This window comes from Austrofundulus limnaeus, unplaced genomic scaffold (genome assembly GCF_001266775.1).
Source record: "Austrofundulus limnaeus strain Quisiro unplaced genomic scaffold, Austrofundulus_limnaeus-1.0 Scaffold48, whole genome shotgun sequence".
Lineage (NCBI taxonomy): Eukaryota > Metazoa > Chordata > Actinopteri > Cyprinodontiformes > Rivulidae > Austrofundulus > Austrofundulus limnaeus.
Window position 1 is genome coordinate 2,328,241 of NW_013952450.1, and position 16,576 is coordinate 2,344,816.

The 16,576-nt window shown below is 38.9% G+C and overlaps 4 protein-coding genes across 7 annotated transcripts in view; 2 read left to right on the forward strand and 2 right to left on the reverse strand.

The window, feature by feature from the left end:
• Window positions 1-3,479, forward strand: part of LOC106517424 (liprin-alpha-3) — a gene marked incomplete at its 5' end in the record, with an annotated part of 16,122 nt that extends 12,643 nt beyond the window's left edge. The window contains 2 exon segments of the mRNA XM_014008258.1: window positions 2,195-2,262; window positions 2,358-3,479. Of these exon segments, the coding sequence (XP_013863712.1) occupies window positions 2,195-2,247 (53 nt within the window).
• A 2,487-nt stretch (window positions 3,480-5,966) lies between these two features.
• fgf21 (fibroblast growth factor 21) lies at window positions 5,967-7,323 on the forward strand. Of its 2 annotated transcripts, XM_014008260.1 has the most exons (3): window positions 5,967-6,183; window positions 6,268-6,371; window positions 6,463-7,323. In XM_014008260.1, exons 1-3 carry the CDS (start codon window positions 6,123-6,125, stop codon window positions 6,748-6,750), a joined length of 453 nt encoding a protein of 150 aa, XP_013863714.1. In that variant the 5' UTR covers window positions 5,967-6,122; the 3' UTR covers window positions 6,751-7,323. The 2 variants fall into 2 exon arrangements, with proteins under 2 accessions (XP_013863714.1, XP_013863713.1); XM_014008259.1 differs by having other exon boundaries at window positions 5,967-6,371.
• Window positions 7,324-7,628: 305 nt separating this feature from the next.
• Window positions 7,629-13,945, reverse strand: LOC106517426 (potassium voltage-gated channel subfamily A member 7). 3 transcript variants are annotated; one of them, XM_014008263.1, is made up of 4 exons: window positions 13,300-13,945; window positions 12,382-13,112; window positions 9,109-10,042; window positions 8,950-8,967 (listed from the first exon to the last, which is right to left on the reverse strand). In XM_014008263.1, exons 2-3 carry the CDS (start codon window positions 13,033-13,035, stop codon window positions 9,149-9,151), a joined length of 1,548 nt encoding a protein of 515 aa, XP_013863717.1. In that variant the 5' UTR covers window positions 13,036-13,112; window positions 13,300-13,945; the 3' UTR covers window positions 8,950-8,967; window positions 9,109-9,148. The 3 variants fall into 3 exon arrangements, with proteins under 3 accessions (XP_013863715.1, XP_013863716.1, XP_013863717.1); XM_014008261.1 differs by having other exon boundaries at window positions 7,629-10,042; XM_014008262.1 differs by having other exon boundaries at window positions 7,629-10,042; window positions 12,382-13,168.
• An 812-nt stretch (window positions 13,946-14,757) lies between these two features.
• LOC106517336 (transcription factor Sox-9-A) lies at window positions 14,758-15,012 on the reverse strand (the record flags this gene model as incomplete). Its single annotated transcript, XM_014008104.1, is given in 1 exon segment — window positions 14,758-15,012. A coding segment is annotated over 1 exon segment (232 nt), but the record flags the coding sequence as incomplete, so codon positions are not given.
• Window positions 15,013-16,576: the final 1,564 nt, after the last annotated feature.

Here is a 16,576-nt window from a genome sequence, read left to right on the forward strand (position 1 = left end):
ACGTAGATCGACCGATAAATCGAGAGCTTCGCTTTCTGACTCAGCTCTCTCTTCACCACGATGGACCTGTACAGCGCCCGCTTTACAGCAGACACAGCACCAATCCGCCTGTCGACCTCCCGCTCCCTTCTACCCCCATTCGTGAACAAGATCCCCAGATACTTAAACTCCTCCACTTGAGACAGGACTTGAGGCATGTATCTAAACTATTTTAATCAAGACATAATTCAAACAACAGATTATAAAAGTCAATACTTAAAAAGGAAAACTAAGAAAATGGTATAGTGCTTTTAAAATCAGTATCTAACATGACTTATAAATTTCTTCACTTGTATAAGTTCTAGCCTGGCCCTCGCCTTCTTACACAGTCCCACTCAATTCTAGTTTCCCTTCACTGCTCCGTCTGGGATTTCTTCCATAGACAAGGATTTCTTCAGAAGAATTTCTTTCGGACCAATCAGAGAACAGAAGGTGGTGTTTTGAACGACAGCGTTGATTTTCTGCACAGTGTCTGTTTGTAGTTTATTTTACCTGGGCCAATCAGCAAACAGAAGGCGGAGTTTTGAACAATGTTGATTTTCTGCACAATGTCTGCTAGTTAGTTAGCAGTGGCAATGGAGGAAGTGAATGAAGCCAGTCCGTGTTGATAAGGCTTCCAAATTAAATTAAATTAGTCTGACAAAGCAGCAGCTGTCATTTAAAGCCGTCTTGTTTGGCTCGGTACTTCCCTCCTCTCAGTAGCATCATTTACAATTTCCGGTTAGCTTCTTAGCTTAGCGTCCTTCACAGTGGAGCTGGCACACATGCGCCGCGGCCAACAGATCCAATCGTTTTAAACTCCAACAGAGGCCACGCCTCCTGCAAGAATCGCTTCTCTATAGACGAGAGTCCAGACCCTCGTACAAAGCAGGGGCTGGTTTTAAACAGGCTATAGAAGTTCAGACCTTTTACTATTTATTAAATTATTAGAAAAACATGCTTGTTTGTTGCTAAGTGAAAATTTAGCCAATACTGGGTTCACAAGCCAAGCTAAATGACAGAAAGTCTTATTTTGTCTCAAATTTTTTCTCTGTTAACAGGTCATTTCAAAGTAGACAGTGCATCCATCATGTTTCAGAAAACTTTGCCTGTTTTCTTTTTAGGGCTTTCCAATTCAAATGAATAGGAGAGCAGAAGAATGCATTGCTCTGCCTCTATTCATTTGAATGGTGGTACCTATTATTCACTTCAAAAAAGGATCTCTATACTTGATTCATTTATATCTTTTTATAGTCGTACATTAATGTGGCCCCAACGGCAACACACACCCCTACAAACGTTATCAACGACCAACTCAGCCTTGGGATGTGTGGTAGTACTTTTAGTTACTGTGGTAAAGTAAATCACAAAAAACTACGTCTAAAAAACCTCATTGAGCTCAGCTCTCATCTGACTTTAACTTCTTCAACTTCTTCATAAAACAACAATTTTTATGATACACAGACAAATTCTATATCAACACGTTGGGAATTTTGTCTTAATGTTTTTGTGTTTCTGGTTTTACTTGTAGGACAAATGGTATTCTCTCAAGGAGGCAGAGTGGTGCCCGCTCTCGACATATTCTACTCCATGTTATATTTGACTCACTCTAGATCAGAAGCAAAACAAAGACTGTTTTCATCTTGTCATATCTCTGATGTAAAGCACTCTAAAAAAATTTAAAAATTTTTATTGAGTAGTAACCTATGGAAAGTCATTGCATTCACCAAAGAAAAACAATTAAAGTAGACCCAGAGTCTCGTACTAAAGAGGAAAAGCATATAAAATCAAGTAGTAGTGTAAGTCAGCTATGAGTCTCTTTAACTTTTTTCATAAGACTGAGATCTGGATCTCATAATTACGAGATCAGGAGTCTGATTATTTTTTTCTTTGGTGAATGCAACGCTTTTCCATGAGCCATTTTGAACTGGGCTGCTTCTGATTCGTGTACGAATAATTTATTAATACAGTTCTAATTTATAARTTGCAGCCTGGATGAAAAAAGCTCCTGGGTTATTTGATCTTTGAGATTATATGTAGAAATCTGCTTACATCTGCTCTTGATTCTTTTTAAAACCATTTTTTCRTGCTCTGAGTCATTAAGTTAAATTATACATTAAGTAAGTTGTGTTACTTTGATCCATGTCCACCAAACATATTTTTTCTCTTTTTTCAGCAAACTCTGGTCCGAGAGGAGAGTCGGGTTCTGTGAGAACATATTCCTGCTAAAGATAAGCACATTGGGTAAGAAACAAGAAAACTTTCAGTCTTGAGAAACTGCTTCATCAGTCACCACATAAAATATATTTTAATGCATTTGTGTCTTTATTCTTTTCAAGAACTTCCCCTTTTACCCAATCCTGGAAAAAAAATAAAAAAATTTGAAGAAAAGAAAATACTAAAGAAGAAAAGCAAAAATGGACACTAGAAGACGACCAACAGCATTCAAGCCACGTGTCCCAAAATAATCAAAGACACTGAGTGAATGATTTCTGAAAAAGATGATAAAATAAAGAGTGAATGTCTGTTAATGCATCAGTTTCTCTCTCTCTCTCTCTCTCTCTCTCTCTCTCTCTCTCTCTCTCTCTCTCTCTCTCGATCCATAGTTGTGGCATGACGCTGTTCGATTCTGTAGAAAGTGACCATGTTGTGAATTCATCTTCTGTTTCTGAGTTTGAGATGGCAATATCGACACACTGTATTCATAGTTTTGAAAATGGAAAAACAAAACAAAAACAAAGAAAACATGCATTCCTGTTCAGATCAAGAGAGTTCTACAAACGTTTTCAGTCAATGTAGCTCTGATTAAGACAGAGAATGGGAAGTATTTCATTTTAAAAAAAAAAATCCCGAAACAAAAGGAGACAGTCGGCTGTAATGGAAGTTCAGAGAGTACAGAGATGTTTGTTCTTAAGCCATAACAGAGCTGAGGATGCACAAGTGTGAATAGGACCAATGATAAAATAGCTGGCAAAGTGCTTTATGATAAACTCCTGTCCAAACTGAGTGGGAGGGGGGGAAAGGATTATAGTTAGGGAGCATTTGTGTTAATATGCATGCCAAAAATCAACCATTCTAGAGTGAACTTCATGATATCAATCATCTAAAGATGTGAACGCTCGGGTCAGGACTTTGTAAAACGTGTGCATTTTATTTTTATCATTTTTATGATAACTGCTATTGTATGTATGTATGTACAGTGTATGTGTGTATTAAACCGTATGTTCATTTCATACTTAGCTTAAAGACTGACTGTAATTTCATTTGACAAATGTTTTCATTTATGAACATTTACGATATGCTAACTGTATGTGTACATTTTGGGGGATAAAAAAATAATTGTGCTCAGATTTTGAATTCATATTATTGGAGAGTAGTGATGATATTTGAATATAATACGATAACAATAATGATGCTAATGATTGTAAAAGCTGTAATTAAAAAAAAACATATACCTGTAACATTGTAGGGAGGGTGTGGTTTGAAGTTCTGTTTGAAATGTGATTTGAGCGCCTCATGAACCACGACGGGAAGAGGAAACTCCACGGTGAAGGTTAAAAACGCCCACTTAAAGAAACAAGAAGGAAATGAAAGTGGCTCTTTAGCTCAACGTGAAGGAGATTAGGTGAGTTTGTCACTCAGGGGTGCCATGGGGCAATGGCCATTGCTATAAATTTGCTGGCTTCCCTGCAGCACCCCCCCCCCCCCCCACACACACACACACACACCTTCTGTGGGCCAAACAGTCTTATCCCCCTGAGTCCTGAGCTGTTTGATGGATAGAGTTTTAATTTCCTCTAGCTATTTGGGATAAGTGGAACCACATAAATTTAAATAAGTTATTGTTTTTGAACAAAGGCAAATTGACATTTATTCCATATAATTCTACAGCCTAAAAAGTAAAGTAGAAAACAATTGCTAATTCTTTCAGCTCTTGTGCAAAACTTTCAAATCAACAAAAAATACATATAAAAACCTGATCTTTACATTTTGATGTTTGCAATAACAAAATTTGTCATGTTGCATTTTTGGAACAGCAGAAAAAATGAATTAGGGATGTGCAGTTTTAAAAAAGCTGCTTGTTACAACGGAATAACTTTAGAAGAGTAAAGATGGCCACCACAACTAATCAACCTCAGCAAACAMAAAACTGAGAACAACTCGATATACAGACTGAACTTATGGTTGTACTTCTTCATTTCGTTGTTACAAAAACAAAAGGCTGATGTGGCAGCGAAACTTATAAAAACTGAGGAGAGGCAAGGAGAAACAAAAACACAAACAAACGTGATGTGAAGCGTAYTTAGTGCCAGACTGATTTGGGAGGTGAGCTGAGGTAAAGCTGCTGCTTTTCAGCAAGAAGGATAGAGTTTGAATGTTCTCTCTGTGCATGTGTGGGTTTTCTCTGGATACCTTGGCTTCCTCCCACAGATTAAAAACATGAATTTTAGGTCAAGTGGTAACTCTAGAATCTGCCCCTCGCACACTGACTGCAGGATAAGGGCACCGGTGACCCCTGTGACCCTGAAAGAAAGAAGCCGAGGACCTGAGAACAGATGTAACTGTGGCAGGGACTGAGGAACAGAGACTAACTGTGGTACAATACTGTGTGAATAAACAGGTGGTATACAGGGTAATATCAAAAGAACAGAACACTGAAATTAAACCAAATAGAAATTAAGCCCACATTAAAACCCAAAAATCACCAAAACTGACTGAAAAAACACAGATAATAATCTTCAAGCTTTCTTTGCTTACGGCCATAATGTTCCTTATGCTCCTGTACTACATTTTGGTTTGGATTTGAGATATTTGTTTGTTTATTGTGTTATTTTTTTTAATGCCAGGATATACAGTACTCCAGCCATCTTCATTTGGACCCTTTACCTTCCATAAGGGACATTTCAACACATAGTTTGGCTTCTTCCTTTTCAGGGTCATGGAGTGTTTTAAGTAACCATAATATCAAGGTTTTTTTTTTCCATTCATAGTGTTTTAGGTAGATGCCGGGCAGCGTTTTTTAAACAGTGAGTTTATAGTCTGTGCTCAGTGCACAGCTGCAGTCCTATAAACACACCCTCAGCTTATAAATCAGCTTCTCCCACTCCTTCCTTCTTCTTTTCTCTCTCAAACACTCACATCCCTAATAAGATAAACAACATAAAACACAAAAAAAACAGTTCACGTCACTTTCGGAAAAAAAACATTGTGTGTTAGATCTTCATTCAGTTTTGTAAGATGTTTATTTTTCAAGTGCACGGCTGCTTGGGAAGTCACGCTAGGTTACGGTAAATGGTTTTGTCCCCACATGACAGAGCATATTTATAGCTAGATGTCATTTTTTTATAGACCTTCTCTGAAGTGGTAGGTTGAAATGAAACAGTGACCTGTTCATTGTTGGAATATTTTTGTTTGAAATGAAACAGTGACCTGCTCATTGTTGGAATATTTTGAATGCTGGAGAAATGCTGCTCTATGATTGGAAAATATGTGGAAGTTTATTGAAGTGTTTAAAAATTAAATCAATTCTTCATTTTTTTCTTCTTTTTTAAAAAAGCTTGTTTTATGCTACTTCCAAACATAGTGTGAACATTTAGGAGTTCCTGTGAGCACTCAATCACCAACATCTGACTCATTCTTACCATCAGGAAGTTGGACCTCCTTCTCCTCAAATCCTTTATAAGGCCACCAAACTTCCTCTTGTTCACAAGTCGCTCATCGAGGGTTGCAATTATTTTTATCTTTATTTATTTATTTTATTAGTATTTATTTATATTTATTCTTTATTTATTTAGCTTTTGGTCCTTAAACAAAATGATGTCATTACAGAATAAGCTTGTTTTCCACCATTTATTGGTTTTTCTAATTCTCCCGCTTCCTTTTTCACATTCATTTTACCTTCCTGAATCCAATCCACTCCTATCATTTAAAAACCATGTCAGAGAGGTGCATCTCTACACAGGTAATTCAATATATGTATTGGTTATTTTATTTAGTGATCAATATAAAACAGTACTGATGAGGCCATAGAGGTTTGTCTTGTGTAAATGTGTTTTATTTATTTATTTTGACTGATTTATCCTGCAGATAACCACAGACGTGGGATGTTTCTACAGATGAACCAGGATGGGAGAGTGAGTGGAAGTGATGCTCGGAACGCTTACAGTGAGTATTTGATGTTTGAGCCTGAACCAATCAGAATGGATGATTTGAGGCCTGGAAAACTGAAGGAGTTTCTGTGGGTTCCAGGTGTGCTGCAGCTGAAATCAGTGAAACCGGGTCATGTGGTCATCAGGGGACAGTCATCCTCCTTGTTTCTCTGTGCGGACAGTGGAGGCCATCTCAGGGGACAGGTACAGAAAAACAATTAAAACACTTTGAAGTTTTATTCAATGCATCCTTTTTTTTGTTTTTTGATGAACTTCCAACTGTTTGGACTTTCAGAGTGTGTATGAGGAGACCGACTGCTGCTTCAGAGAACTGCTGCTGGCTGATGGATACACCCGCTTCCTCAGCTCACACCRTGGGACCCCTGTGTCGCTGGCACCCAGGCAGACCCCAAGTCAAAACTCAGTCCCTTTCACCCGATTTTTACCACTCAGGAATACTTTAGAGGACAGCATCTCCGAAGAGCCAATGAAAAACCAGAGGAACTTCAACATGGATTCAGACGACCCTTTTGGAATGGGGCTAAACTCAGTGGTTAGTCCTCAGTTAGTACTGGAGAAGTAAAGTACTGCTTTGCACAGAAATGTCTTTTTTACCCAGAAACTTGAGGTTTGTTTTGTTGGTTCTCAGCACGTTTTTTATGAAACCTTTTGTGTATTGATTTAAATTATTTATTTATGCTGTGTGCTGTGTTTTACTTATTTATTGGTTATTAAAAGAGTTTTTATTTTAGTTGTGTTAATTGATTTAAATGACTTTTTTATTCTCTTCGAATGAACTGGATGGTGCTGCAGTCTGCTCTCATTAATAAGTGAATCTTTAGAAGTTTTGACTAAAAATAATAATCATTGTTTCAACAGAAACATTATGACAGGAAGGACATCTAAGTTAAGTTTAGAACTATTAATAACATGTTCTACAGTTGTGGAAAATCACTGTGTAAATTCGTTTGGGTGATTTAGAAAATTGACTGAACCTTTGAGGAGTTGTTTGGATTCGCTAATTTATTTCTGTTTAATTTAAAAGGTCTATTTTTAAATGTATTAAATAACTAAACTGAATCCATTTTTGCTTTAAATAAAACCAATGACTGTAACTTTGAATGAAGATATTTATTTGTACAGTATTTAACTTGTCTTTTTGTTAGTTACTTCAGAAAATAAARAAAACCGACTGTCGCCATGTTTTATTGAATTATTGAACAATAAAAATTCGTTTTGTTTAACTGTATTTTTTTAAATCCTAAAGTTTTTTTGACTAAATGTTTAATTTTAATGCAACAGTTCCACGAATAAGTTGTAAAGCTGAAATGTTGAAATAACAAGCGGGGTGGAACAAACTGTAATACATTGTAAACTAAATGTTCCTGGAAAGTCCCAAAGTCTGTTTATGCACTTAAAGCGTGTTTTCTGAAACATCAAAATAAATTCTGAATGAAATCATCCCCAGTCCAAATATTTATTTTCTATGACTCATACAGTTTTGTCATGGATAAATGGAGCAATTAGATAAACCAGTAATTAGACATTACCAAATAGGAATCCCAACATTTTTGATTACCCACTGCTCACAGGTGAGGACTGTGAAATGAGTAGCACCCTCTAGTGGACAAAATGAATAAAAACAAAAGAAAAAACAACTCAAGTTATCAAAATGGATTGTTTCAGTGAATGTGTATTATGACTTTGACTTAATATTTGTCAATTCCAAACCTTTTTCTCAGTTGTTAAAACAGATTTTTTTTCACCAATAATATCACATTGTGCAAAGTTACATACTGTATTTCTAGTTTAGACTTTCAAGCTGTTTAATGCAGATTTAAAAAAATGCTGGGCTACAATAAGAAACTTTGCATAAAACTCTAAGCTTTCTGGTCACAAGTTTGCTAATTGATTTTAATCAAACCACACAGATATGTAGTTTCTTTTTATTCATGGTGTAAAGTTGAAAGTCACAGACATTTGTCTGCACAAATCATTTGTTCTTCTAAGAAGAGATATGGGYTTCATCTTACAGGAAAAAAAAACGTTTAATCTGTTAAAATTTCCATTATTATTTTTAGCTGACAAACTAAAGCAGATTATTAAAGAACAAGCAGTGAACCACTGGCCTGCATACCTTCCACGGGTCATCATCGTGATGGAGTGGAAAGTTTTCTGTGTTTAAGTGAAACAAAGAGCAAACTAACTTACTGCCTATAATAATTATGGATATCTTGAAAAAGAAATAGTCACAAAACCACAAATGTAAAACAGATTGACTGGAACAAGGTTACTTAGAGATGAAGAAAGCAAAAAAAAAAAAACTATATTATTTTAATGTTTTTCTTCTTCTACGTTTGGCTGTTCCCTAAACAGAATGACTTGCTAACTCATTTTTTAAAAGACAATTAATAAAATAGAGTCTTTATTTTTAATAAYGAGCGCATAATTCAGCAGAATATAACATAGCAGAGCAGAGATCACAAATACACAAAGAAAACAGTGCAGTGTTTGAGTAATACTACAGTCTTGCAGGTGACCTGAGGAGCCAGAACTTCTAAAAACCTGCAACCTGTGGAGGTGGTTCAGGAGAGCTTTCAGATTTTTTTTTCTCAATATGCAGATCTGCTGGTAGAGTTCTGGTGGGATGGATCAAAAATCTACTTCAATTCCACATCAGGCTGTAAGGCAAAATCAACTAAGACATCATAGTTTCAAGGCACAGACTTTTTTAAAGTGTTCATATTACCTTAAGCTTAAAGCGTTAATAAATAATAGCTGATATATTTCATTTAGGACCCTGAGGAAAAAAAAGGAAGAAAAAATGCTGTTTTAACTGGCCACTGCAGTGAAAAATAAATAAATGAGCCAGATGAGGAAATATAAAGTTTTTAGGAGGTATATTAGTGCTATTCTGAGTGTGCTACATGACATTACTCACTTTCTGTGTCTTTGTTTAAGGCTGCACATGTTCCTGCTCTCTAAACCTGTGTAACCAGCGGCTCCATGAGATGCACATTTCCTCCGCTGTGCTCTGTGCTCTGGCCAGAACAAACTCCTCTAATTAACGTCCCATTCAGAGRGTTGCAGATTTCTTCGGAGTCATAATAATCTGCCTCGGGATCCCGGTCCCCGTCCTCCGTCTCCTCGCCCTCAGGCTCCATGTCGTCCCACAGAGACGTCTGCACGTGATTATACTCCGTTTGATCCACACACTCGGTCTCCCGGTGGTAGAAGTAGCTGAAGTTGGACACTATGACAGGCACGGGCAGTGAGATGGTCAGAACACCAGCRATGGCGCACATGGAGCCCACCATTTTCCCCCACACTGTGACGGGGTACATGTCACCGTACCCCACTGTGGTCATGGTCACGACCGCCCACCAGAAACCGTGCGGTATGCTGACGAAGTCGGTTTTGTGGTGGTCAGCTTCAGCAAAGTAGACGGCGCTGGAGAAGAGGATGACGCCGATGAACAGGAAAAAGATCAGGAGGCCCAGCTCGCGCATGCTGGCCCTCAGCGTCTGGCCAAGAATCTGGAGGCCCTTAGAGTGCCGAGACAACTTGAAGATCCTGAAGACCCTCACCAGTCTGATGACCCTGATGATGGCCAAAGACGTGGCCGGAGAGGCGTCGTCGTCTTTGGCCAGCTCGGTTCCCAGGGTGACAAAATACGGCAAGATGGCGCTGAAGTCGATGATGTTCATGACGTCCTTGAAGAAGTGGATCTTGCTGGGACAGCAAGCAAAGCGCATGATGAGCTCGAAGGAGAACCAGCATATGCATACGGTCTCCACCATGAAGAAGGGATCGTAGAAAATACTCGGAGGAGGAGGCACGTTCTCAGAACCGTTCTTAGCGTGGGAATGGTGCTCCTGAGGAGGAACAGACAGGAAAGACAGGAAGAGTCTGAAACAATCTCCACTGCACAAAAAGAAAAGCTATATTTGTAAGAACATATCAATAAAAATACATTTATTTACCTTAAAATAAAAAGGAATATCATAGATGGTTATTGAAACATGTTGATGTTCTGGTAGAACAAGTAACCACTTAATTTTTTTTAAGATGAGATAAATAGTCACCTTGAGACATTATAAAAATTATTTTGTAACAATGTCTTCTTTAGGCTTTCATACAAAAATCAAAAAACTATTTCAAAAATAACCTTGATCCTTCAAACAATATTGAATAAAACAGCATCAACCCTTGACTTAACAAAGACAAATAAAATAATGTGAAGTAAACAGCGCTAGTTCCCTGTAATCTCAGAATTTATGCTAAGCTAGGCTGCTAACTGGTTACATGGTTTCAGTTACATATTTAGGCTAAACACATCTCCTCTGGGCTACTGCAGAAAACTGAAACTTCCCTTTCAAATGCACATCTGTTTCCAAAATAAAACCTCTGAGGTTGGTGCTATTTTAATAAGAAAGAGTGAACTTCAGGCTGCTTTTGTCACGCTGTCTCTCGCCGGTTCTCGCTTCTGGCAGGATCACAAAAGCATTTCACACGTGCAGCCTTTCTGATCTCCTCTTGRCCCACCTGTTGTTCCATCTGGCCTGCCAGTTACCGTCATATTCACACTCTGGATGGTGGATGTTATAAAACGAGTCTCACTCACCGTCCAGTCAAATCCACGGCAAAAAGATGACGCGAATGTAGAATGATGTTTTGTCGATTGTGTGTTTTATATGAAGTTTCGGAGTAGTTGACATGGACTGTTGCTCATGACTTTCAGTAGCAGGTCAGTGACAGTGTTTATTACTAAAGGAGGACATGTACAGTATGTGTTTATGAGTTCCAAGGGCTCTCCTTAGACTAAATATAACCGGTTGAGAACTCCGAAGAGAAACATGAGTGTCTCATGCGTCGCTCCTCGTTCGTCTCCACCTTTGTCACTATTCCCTCTCTGGCCGCTGCGGCCCCGGTGTGTAACAGTGCCAGTGCAATTTGTGTGGCCGCTCAGGCTCCAACCGGAGTAAGTTACAGTAGTTTCCTGGCAGCAAAGCCAGTCTAACCTGGTGCAGGAGTCCTGGAGGAATGTGTGGACACAACTGAGCGTATGCTACTCATCCGGTGAGACCTTTTTAGGTTTCCTCGTTTAAAGCCACCAGTGGGAACTGGCTCACCTCTGTCCATGTGTATGATCACTTGTGACCTTTCGTTAACATGCCTAACCATCTCCTCCATTCTGTCTCTCCGCTCAGCCATTTGTATTCTAATTCTCAAATGTCCCCGTACCCTTCCTGAATTCATATCAAATTTAACAGCCGGCTAAAATAATCACACCCAGAGCTTCCTGCAGTCTTTCTCTGGTCTGCTTCCAGGAACATCGGCCAACAAATTCTCATGCCAGTATTTTTCCTCTGAACACACTGTAGTACTCTCTCCAAGTAAATGCTTACCTAAACACCTGCTTCTCATGGTCTCATATTTCTTTTTGACCCCAATACTCATGCATGTCATGTAAAAACCTATAACCTGCTGATTTGATGTGGATTTTATTAAATATGCCACAATTGGGTGTTTAAATTTATAAGGCTTAGGCATTAAAGTAACTACTGTCATCATAGACAAAATATTTAAAAAATGATGTTTTTATTAACGTTCAAAGTTGGACCTGGCATATGGATTTTTTTTCTAAGCTGCCCCCAACTAGCATTGAACAAAGTTGTAAAGAACAAGAAAATGCTTACTTGTTTAATTGTTTRAGACTGGTTTAAAATGAATGGTGAGGAGTACTATATGACTTGTTTTCTTTGTGATGTAAGTATACATAATTTCATCACTGTAGCCCACTTTTTTGTGTAGATGTCAAGGACATGAAAGCCCTAAGTTGTAAGTCGTTCAAAAGATGACAACAGATCTCTTCAAGAGACAAAGTTTAGTTGCCCTCATTTGAGCCACTCAGGTAAGCACACTATTTTTGTGCTTGATTGTGTCTCATTCCTGTTCCTGTTCTTTCAACCTCCAGCTGGTTGAAGCAGATGGCTGCTCATCCTGAGCCTGGTTCTGTTGAAATGTTTTCATTTTACAGTTTTTTTTCTCTCTCTCTCTACCATCACCCATCACCTTGCATGCTTAGAATGGGGTGGATAATCTAATAAGTGTGACTGGGTAAGAAGTTTAAATGGGTGTGAATGGCTGAAGAAAAAACATTTTGCAGAACCTGTATCAGGTCAAAAAGTGTGTTAATTGTTATACTTCCAACCTCTTTCTTGAAGTCAGGGAGTGTCTCCAGGCAGAAGATGAGAATGGACACCACGATCACCATCACGCTGATGATGGCAATGATCCGTGCCCCTGACGATGATTCGGGGTGTTCAAACAGCATCCAGAGCTTTTTCTGGATCTCATTGGACGGCAGGGGCCTCTCCTCCTCTTTCGGAAACCCCTCGTCCTCCTTGAAGCGATTCACGATGTCCTCTCCGAGCTCGTAAAACATCAGCTCGTCCATAAAGATGTCCAGGGGGATGTTTGCGGGCCTGCGGAGCCTCCCGCCCGACTGGTAGAAGTACAGGATGGCATCGAAGCAAGCTCGGTTGCGGTCCAGGAACAGCTCGTTCCGAAGCGGGTCGAAGTATCGCGCTCTCCTCCTGGGATCACCGAGCAGAGAGTTGGGGAACTGGGCTAAGGTTCGCAGCTGAGTCTCATACCTCATTCCCGAAACGTTGATGGCCAGCCGTTCGCTCAGAGCCCACCCAGACCTCCACAGGGACCCCGGACGTCGCTGCTCTTTCCTCTTCTCTTTCTCTTTTCCTTTGTTCTCCCTCTCTCCTTTTTCCTCACTGTTGAGCTGGTCCTTCAGAAGTTCAGCATTCTCTCTGCCCTCTCCATCAGTGGGCTGCAGGTCCTCGTTTTCCATCCCTGCCAGCCAGTCCAGCACCGCAAACCACTCTCCTGAGAATCCGTGGACCGCCTGGACTTAAAAGCAAGCCCTGCCTAAAACCAGAGATAAATCCGTCAGTGACTTCCAGGTAATAAAGACAGCAGATGACCTTAGAAGCAAACAGCAGAAGGAAAGATACCATAACAGACTTTTATGGCTTGACATCTAAAAATTAAGTTACTACATAACTGTAAGGTACTGAAAATGAGAACTTAAATCAAAATACAAAAATTTACTCACTGTATGTTAAACAGCTTCTGAATGAGACTAGTGGCAGGATGGAAAGTCACATCGTTTGCCTCCTGCAACTCGTCAGGCCGTCTGTCTTCTTCTCTGTCATCATCTCTGCCAGTCACATCAATAGGCTCCTTGTTGGGCCGTCTGCTTTCAGTCAGCACAGCGGTCCACTGAGTCCAGCTGAACCCACCGAGCAGCTTGGCCACAACCTCTGCCCTCCAGTTGTTTGCTCAAGGAACATCCAGGATCTTGGCCTGTCCCTCGCCGCCTGGAGTTTTTTAGGAACGCTGCCGTGTTGTAATTGGATCTTTGCTAGACCCGTCCAACTCCTCCCTGTTCTTTCCCCTCCGTTTTGGCCACGAGGCATGACAGCCTTCAACCTCCCTATCGAATGTCACATTTGCCCAACGCAGCACAGCGATTTGACTGACAGGACTCGTTCACTGTATATCAATAATGCAGAATCTAATTAGTTAGGTCTGAAAGTCCAAAGCAAAATAAACCAAAACGGCAGTTGGTCACGCAATGATTGCTAGTAAAAGAAATCTTATAAAACTGACTTGATATAACAACGTTTTAGCTTCTTTACTTTCTTCTTGATTAGCTGAAATTCAAACACGTAGCAATGACTGTTACACTCAATATTTAATTTCAATCAATAAAATTTACCAAAAATTGCTTTGTTTTGTTTTGTTTGTTTGATTTTTTTTTTCAAATTTGCAAAATGTTTAAGTTATATTTTCATAAATTAAGGCAAAATACTAATGGGTATATACAGTATGTATGTATAAAAAAGAAAGAAGAAATATGGACAATAACTTGCCGTACATTCTTAATTTCTTCTTAGCTTTAAGGGCATGTGTGAATTACTCTAACAAAATATATTTTGTGACAATGAATGAGTTAAACAAAGTACAAATAACAGAAAAGTATAGTTATATTTTCATTTATGATTAAATAATCTTCCTAATAAATGATCACATTTGAACAGAAGGCTTCCTCAATCAAACTAAACCCAAAACCAACATGAAAAAAAGGGTTATTTTTTTAATTAAATATTCATCTATTTTAGAAATTAAAATTTTGTGAGTTTCAAGAAAACAGTAAAGAAATCTGAGGGTGATTTTCAAATGCAACTAAATCATTTTGATGCAATAAATACAAAAAACAAACTTACTTAGTATTTACTCTTGCGCAAATGTGTTTCTGTTATATTATAATGTGTTATTAATAAACAATGAATTGCAGGTTAGTAAAAAAAATAAATTAGTACTTCCAGAATAAATCAAGAATAATGGTTTTGTTTCACCACCAGAGGGCGCTGATGTTTACTCCACGAAGGAAGGAAACTAAGAGGCAGTTTGATGACATCTTCCTATAGCTGCTTTTATTCAAATACAAAAATACTGTGTGTGTGTGTGTGTGTGTGTGTTTGTGTGTGTGTGTGTGTGTGTGTGTGCGTGTGTGTGTGTGTCTCAGTCTGCTCAGGGCCGGGTGAGTTGGGTGTAAACTGGAGCCTGCTCCCAGTGTTGGGGGCTGTTCTGTGGGATGGGAGGCCCCCCCGGGCTGTCGGCTGTGGGGGTGTACATGGACCTGTGGGTGGGACTGCTCATGTAGCTGTAAGTGGAGAACAGGCTGGAGCCTTGGCTGGCCCCTGCGTGGCTGTAGTAGGAGGGGGCGTTGGTGCCCCCCTGGTGGTCAGAGTAGTTGTAGGGCNGTGTGTGTGTGTGTGTGTGTGTGTGTGTGTGTGTGTGTGTGTGTGTGTTAGAAAAATATGTCCATATAGAATTTCAGATTTCTCAATTGGGATAAAGTATCTTTATATGCTGGTGTCTTGGATGCTGAGATAAAATTTCACTTGTTCAATAAAAGAGTGGAAACACTTAAATGATTGCATCGTGTTAAAACATCATATCTAATTTCTGTCTATCACACCACTTATTACTGTTGAAATAGTCTCATCTTACCCCATCTTTCTCCAAAGAAAACAGATTGTAAAATCTGTGCGATTGTCAAATGAAACATTAAAGGCAATGTTTTCCCTGCTTGTAATTTATGCTCAGAAAACACTGCTACAATGCAGAATTTAGGTTTTACATTGTACCTAACTAAAAAAATAAATAAAATAAGAGCAAATAGGTCGCATTTAAACTCAGAATAAATACATTTTAAACAATAATGTATGCTTTTTGATTAAAATCTGCTGTACCTCCTCTTTGAGGATAAATCTATCAATCAGTCAAAATTATYCATTTGTTTGATTTGGTAAGTTGTGAAAAGCTTTTGTGATTTGGATAAATGATTGCTTTAAATATTTCATGATTTTTATGTGTAATTGAGAAACCTTGAACATCTTGAGGTAGCCATGTGGAGCTGTCCAAAATGACTTGCTCATACAAAGCACCGCCTATTTGTACAAAGCTCCTCCCTGAAGCTCAGTCCTCAACTGAGCCCCCCGCCCCACAGAGCACCCCTCCCTCACAAGTCTGTTGAGCTTGTAACACTAATTACTTCTCAGTAGGGCTGTGCATAAAACTCRAAATATCAATATATATATTGATTTTTTTTAAATGATATATTGATTTTCTTTCTTTTAATATTGATACCCCCTCCAACCCATAGGACCAGCATAACAATGTGTGACTCCTGTTCAGAGCAAAAAACAGCAAGCTGCAAGTGAGTTTGATGAGTAAGTGAACTGGCCAGCAGTATTCTGGTGTTGTGGTACTTGAAACTGGTCTTGGTCTTAAGACCAGTCTCAAGACCACTTTATGAAAGTCTTGGTCTTGTCTCGGATTCGACAGCATTTGTACTTGGTCTTGTCTCGGTCTCGAACATTGAGGACTCAGAATTTTATTTCAAGACCAGTCAAGACCACAACTGTGGAAATATCACTAAATAGCCAGATTATTTTCCAATTTATTAGTTAACATTCTTGCTTTCACTGGATTGAAAATAAACTGATTCAAAACTTCTTAGAATTACTCTTAAGAATGCTGCTAAGAGTGGACTTAAGTGTAAAAAATTCTTAGTTTAAAGCTGAGAGTAAAAGTGAGTTATCAAGGGTCTCAGTCTTACTTTAAGTAAAGTGTAGGAGTGATTCTTAAGTGTCAGTCTTAGAGCTGATTTGCGACACCTGGCTGTGCCGCAAAGCTGATCCTGGATGACGTCGTTAGAAAAAAAAAACCCGACATGGACCAATCACTGCCTCGGATTTCATGTTCAAGAATATTGTCAGAGAAATGTCAAGATAAAACTGTGAAAATCCAAAGATAAGTTC